Source organism: Suncus etruscus, chromosome 9 (assembly GCF_024139225.1).
Source record: "Suncus etruscus isolate mSunEtr1 chromosome 9, mSunEtr1.pri.cur, whole genome shotgun sequence".
Taxonomy (NCBI): domain Eukaryota; kingdom Metazoa; phylum Chordata; class Mammalia; order Eulipotyphla; family Soricidae; genus Suncus; species Suncus etruscus.
The window spans coordinates 52,557,275-52,563,274 of record NC_064856.1 but is presented as its reverse complement, the minus strand read 5'-3'; the positions used below and the strand labels follow the sequence as shown (position 1 = coordinate 52,563,274).

Below are 6,000 nucleotides of genomic sequence, written 5' to 3'. Positions count from 1 at the left end.
GTGCTCACTTCGGCAGCACATATTCTAAAATTGGAATGACACAGAGAAGATTAGCATGGCCCCGGCTCAAGGATGACACGCAAATTCATGAAGCGTTCCATATTTTTTATTAAAAAAAAAAGAGGAAGAAAAACAAGTTTGCTGTTTTGTTCGGCTAGTTTGTTCTAACTATCTGAACCTTCTCTCTTCCTCACCCCCACCCCTGCCAACAATCTCTCCAGGCCATCCCAAAGACTAATGGGTGAAACTGGAAATACCAGCAGCTTCAACAATTCCTACACCAACTTCTTCCTGGTAGGCTTCCCTGGGTTGAAAGAGTGGCGACCTCTCCTGGTGCTGCCTCTCACCTTCCTCTACATTTCCATCATCTCTGCCAATGGCCTGATCATCCATACAGTGGTTCTCCAGCGGAGCCTTCATCAGCCGATGTACGTGCTCATTGCTCTGCTCCTGGCCGTCAATATCTGTGCTGCCACAGCCATTATGCCCAAAATGCTGGAAGGCTTTGTACATTATGCTAACCCCATATCACTGCAAGGCTGCCTGACTCAAATGTTCTTTATCTACTTCACTCTCCTTTTAGACTACAACCTCCTATTGGCCATGGCCCTAGACCGCTATGTGGCCATTTGTCACCCACTCCGTTATACAGACCTGATGACCTCCCGTTTGTTGGGCATCCTGGCCACTCTTGCCCTGGCCAGGAGCCTGGGAGTGGCGGTGCCCCTTGTGGTGCTGACTTCACGAGCTCAGTTCTGCCGCACAACTATCATTCGACACTTCACTTGTGAGTACATTGCACTGCTGAGCATAGCTTGTGGAGACTTGACCTTTAACAACAGGTTAGGGTTGGCCATGCGGTTGATCACTGTGACTTTTGATCTAACCCTGTTAGGAAGCTCCTATACCCGCATCATCTATGCTGCTTTTCAGATTTCTTCTGGGGGAGCCCGAGCCAAAGCCTTGAATACATGTGGCTCTCACTTACTGGTCATCCTCACCATTTACCTCTCTGGTCTCTCCACTTCCATCGTCTTCCGAGTGGCCAAATCTGTGTCACAGGATGTTCAGAACTTGCTCAGTGCTATCTATTTGCTACTCCCGGGAGCTTTGAATCCTGTCATTTACGGAGTAAGGACCAGGGAAATCAGGCAACATGTAGAAAAGTTGCTGTGTCGCAAGGAACCTGCCCAGGAGGTGGAGAAATCAAAAAGGCTCCAGAATGTGAGAGTGGAAGGGAAACTGCCAGGCTGAAGAGACTTGGAAGTTAGGCTGGGATACCCTAGTGATTATGGACTCAACAAAAGGTTCAATGTGGATCAACTTATTTAATTCCTAGAATGCTGTTTTCACTCCAATTATAAAATGACTTTCACCTCTTTATCATTTAGTTCCTTATCCCTAATTCCTGAGAAAGCCCCAATATCTGGATGATGCTTCACCAGAAACAGTATAAAGCTAGCCATGCAGATCACAACCTGTTATGATCTTACTCTGAAATAAATATACGCTTTAGTCTGAAATAAATTGGCCAAGTCTTTCTCGAGGGTCAGGGTCCCAAACACAGCTAGACTTGGCAAGAGGCCCAGTCTGACCAGACATAGAAGCCTTGAACACAATAGATAGAAGGCTAAGTGAGTCCTAAGTAAGTTGAGGTCCAACCTGATGTCCCCAGCTCTACATAGGCAAACAGATAAAATGCACACTAGATATCTGTCACAAAGGTCAAGTCCTACCTGGGGACCCTAAGCTGAGACATCCAAACCAGGTCTTTTCCTGGCATCTGGCCCAAAGATGAGGTTAGGTCCAATTAAGGTAATTTCCATAGTAATGAGATTTACCTAGAAGTTACCCTTTGGTGAAGACAGTCTTAGTTCTCTAATCTATTGTAGCATTTATTTTCGCGGTTTCTGTTGTCCCCATCCTACCAGTTGGTTCCCTAGTATTGTGTTATGTACCTCTTAGAATATCCTGGGTGTCTACAGGGTGCCATATGGCTCCTTGTTGAGAAATGCTGATAAAAGAATGAGATTGCAGGGGCCGGGCGGTGGCGCTAAAGGTAAAGTGCCTGCCTTGCCTGCGCTAACCTTGGACGGACCGCAGTTCGATCCCCCGGTGTCCCATATGGTCCCCCAAGCCAGGAGCAACGTCTGAGCATATAGCCAGGAGTAACCCCTGAGCGTTACCGGGTGTGGCCCAAAAACCAAAAAAAAAAAAAAAAAAAAAAAATGAATGAGATTGCCCTTCAGGGATTTTCCAGAAAGGGGCTGAGTTGCCTACACACTGCAGAGAACCATAAGTAATGTGATTTTTTTCTGTCAAGTCATCGAAAGGAATTTCCCATGAGATCGTAGGCACAGGTTGGAAGAGAATGTACGGAAGTATGAGAATACAGATATTTATGTCATCTCTAAGTACAAATAACTTATTTGTGCTTTAGGACCTAAGTCTAATTTGTACATGTTTTTCAATTTAAATATGAACTACTGCTGCATATACCCAGCACCATGCTTTGATAGGTGAGAAAAAAAACTATGTCAGAATTGATAACTCAAGCTTCAAGGTAATTCAGTCTTTGTTCAATAACTGTTCAATAACTAGTTTCCCCTACTCTAAATATATATATTTTTTAAATTTTAAATTTTGGGTAGTATGGGTCCCAGTCATATTCTGAGGTTACTCAGGTTCTGCACTCAGTAATCATTCCCAGTAGTGCTTAAGGGATCATATGGGATGCTGGGAATCAAACCCAGGTAGGCCATATGCAAAGCAATCACTTACGCACTATACTGTCTCTCCAGGCCTCAAAATTCACCTTCTACAAAATGGAAAAATTTAATAACAAAAAAGTTAATCACACAAAGAAAAAACAATCACCAGAGGCCAGAGATACAGTGGATAACCACTTGCCTTGCACAAAGCCAACCTGAGTTGGATCCCTATCACCTTTGATATCCTCCAAGCTCTATGAGTCATCCCTGAGTACAGAGCCAACAGTAAGCCCCAAGTACAGCTGGATGTGACCCAAATCCGTCCAATAAAAAAAGCAATTAAGTTTCAAGGAAAATGTGTGTGAAGTGATACGAACAGCCCCCCAAAAAGAAATTCCCTCAACTTCCTTTTTCCCTAAATTTCTTCTTTTAGTATGTAAAAGCCTACCTGGATTACAGGACCTTCCCCACCCTGGTGGATTTGGTTCTGGATAATAAATATAGTCCTGATTTTGGGGTGGGCGCAGAGCGAAAGATCACATGGCAGAGAAAGGCCAAGAGGCAAAAAGCAGGCTGTCTCAAGGGATCTCATCCTAATGCTTGGTGTATTGTTTCTCCACTACCTGATGAAACTACCCTGCTTCATCGGACCCATCTGCCTAAGGGACAGTGCCTGGGGTGTTCTCACCCAGCTAGTGGATATTTTATATTTTCATCTTACAAATGTGGGCTAATAAATATCAAAAACTAAAATAAATGATGTGTCATGGCAACAAAATTAGAAAGTAAAACGTTTTATTTTGTTTTATTTTATGCCAGTTTAAAACCTAAGATGGCAAGAAAAAAAATAGCAAATGGAGTGCAGAGATACACTGTCCTCTGCTAAGTCTTTTCTCAGGACCCACACATCAAACACTCATCTCTGTTCTCCAATGAACACACCATGGCTGCTGTATTTCTCTCCTTTTCTTCTTCTTCCTTTGATACTTTTTCTTTGTCTTTCAGCTTTTCCTTATTTAGAGTGAACTGGATTGGATTAGCTGCAGGTCTGGTCCTCAGATAATACATTCCAGTCTTCAATCCCTATGACAGCAGAAAATATTAGTAATTCTGGATGTTCAAGATGAGGGATTGAAAAGCTTTTCAGGGGCCAGAGGGATAAAGATGGATAGGGCAGTTTCCTTGCACAAGGCCAACCCAGTTCAATCTCTGGCACCCCAAGGGTTGCCAGGAATGATCTGAGCCAGAAACACTGAGCAATATAGGGTGTGGGCCTCCAAGACAAAAAATAATTAAAAATGAAATTTTCATAAACCATATTCAATTGCTTTTAAACTTGAAATTCTATCTCCTCTAAGAAATGCTTAGAGAAAGTAAGATAGCTCTACTCTTCACAGCTAACGAGGCCTATTTCTCTAGAAATATCAAATTTTTTCCTTTTTAAGCTTTTTATGTGCAACTTTAAGATTACTAAAGTAATAACTATTTAAAACATATGACTATGCCTGTTTTTTTTGTTTTTGTTTTGGGCCACACCAAGCAGCGCTCAAGTGTTATTCTTGGTTCTAGGTTCAGAAATCACTTCTGGCATGTTGAGGGAGACGGGGACCATCTGAGATACTAGGGATCAAACCCAGGTTGGCCATGCCCAAACCCTACTATATCTTTAATCCTAATCTTTATTTAGGTTTACTTAATGGATAAGGATTATGATTTCCTAATTAGAATCCCCAGTCCTGACATAGATGTTCAATAAATATTCATTATTAAAATCCGTAAGTTATATAAAGACTTTATATAGTTGGCTTTGTATTACAGATAAATGAAGTAGCAAAATAACATTTTTTGTTTTTTTTTGTTTGTTTGTTTGTTTGGTTGGTTTTTTTTTTTTTTTTTTTTTTGGTTTTTGGGCCACACTCGGTGATGCTCAGGGGTTACTCCTGGCTATGTGGTCAGAAGTCGCTCCTGGCTTGGGGGACCATATGGGACGCCGGGGGGATTGAACTGCGGTCCATCCTAGGCTAGCGCTGGCAAGGCAGACACCTTACCTCTAGTGCCACCGCATCGGCCCCCATTTTTTGTTTTTGGATCACACTCAGCAGTGGTCTACTCATAGCTCAGTGCTTATTACACTCCCAACAGTGTACAATCCCATGCAAAGCCAGAGATTGATTCTATGGCTCCAACATGCAAAGCATGAGCTACAACTCTTTTTAATTACTTTGTTTTTGTTTTGTTTGGGGTCACACCCAGTGGTGCTCAGGTCTTATTCCTGGATCTGCATTCAGGAATCACTCCTAGACTGCAATGCAACTCTTAAAAGTCATTTCCCCAGCAACATAAATGGGATATTTCTGAACTGTAAGCTGAAATGTATAAAGTTAAATTAAAAAAAAAAAATGATGGCAGTGCACAAGATAACCCAGAGCATGGATGCCTAGCAGGATATCTAGCAGGAAGTTAGTTCAGAAGTTAATGCAGGTCAGTCACTGGAGAGATAGAACAGGGGATTAGGCAATTGGCTTGCACATAGCTGATCCTTGGATTGGTCCCTAATATCACACAGGCCCCCAGGGTACTGCCAGTAAGCCCCAAGTCCCACCAGGTATGACATTCCTGCCCCTCCACTTCCCAGCCCCCCAAAGAATTGGAGCTAGAGAAAGAGTACAAGAGATAAGATACTTTCCTTACATAAAGCGAACTCTGGCTCAATCCCCAGCATTACATGTAGTTCCCATAGAACTATCAGGGGTCACTCCTGAGCAGAACCAAGGTGCCATAGAGTGTGTCCCCCACAAATCACCCATTCCCCACCCCTAAATGGAATAATGGTGGTAGAATAAGAGGAATGTAGTAAAACAATTCAAAGGAATAACTAACAACTTGAGTGATTCCTTGAGTTATAAAAGGATCACAGAAATCAAACACATCATTAAATAATCCAAAAAGAAGAAAATTCAAAGAGATAATTTGATTTGGTACAAAAGCCATGGGTTGGGGCCGGAGAGATAGCACAGCAGTAGGGACCCAGGTTCGATCCCTGGCATTCCATATGATCCCCCGAACCTGCCAGGTTCAATTTCTGAGCACAGAACTGGGAGATCCACTGAGCTCCGCTGGGTGTGGCCCAAAGACAAAACAAAACACACAAACAAAAACTAAACAAAAGCCATGGATTGGAGCCAGAGCATAGATAGCACAGGGGCCAGAGTGAAAGTATAGCAGAAAGTTTGCCTTCCATGAAGCCAACCTGGGTTCTATCCCTGGCATCCTATATGGTCGCCCAAGC

General features: G+C 42.9%; 2 protein-coding genes and 1 non-coding gene across 3 annotated transcripts in view; 2 read left to right on the top strand and 1 right to left on the bottom strand.

Annotated features, from left to right (window-relative positions):
- LOC126019738 (U6 spliceosomal RNA) lies at nucleotides 1-107 on the top strand. The gene has a single exon (XR_007499363.1). It is a non-coding gene; the product is annotated as a U6 spliceosomal RNA (small nuclear RNA).
- Nucleotides 108-237: 130 nt separating this feature from the next.
- On the top strand, nucleotides 238-1,254 carry LOC126018434 (olfactory receptor 52E8-like). The gene has a single exon (XM_049780573.1). It carries the CDS (start codon nucleotides 238-240, stop codon nucleotides 1,252-1,254), a length of 1,017 nt encoding a protein of 338 aa, XP_049636530.1.
- Nucleotides 1,255-3,594: 2,340 nt separating this feature from the next.
- Nucleotides 3,595-6,000, bottom strand: part of RRM1 (ribonucleotide reductase catalytic subunit M1) — a 51,399-nt gene continuing 48,993 nt past the window's right edge. Inside the window, exon 19 of the mRNA XM_049780259.1 lies at nucleotides 3,595-3,794. Coding sequence (XP_049636216.1) covers nucleotides 3,606-3,794 — 189 coding nt within the window. The 3' untranslated portion in view covers nucleotides 3,595-3,605. The remainder of the gene's footprint in view (nucleotides 3,795-6,000) is intronic.

Bases quoted from the DNA above. Each gene is read 5' to 3' on its own strand.
- LOC126018434 (XM_049780573.1), top strand. From the start codon at position 238: ATGGGTGAAACTGGAAATACCAGCAGCTTCAACAATTCCTACACCAAC.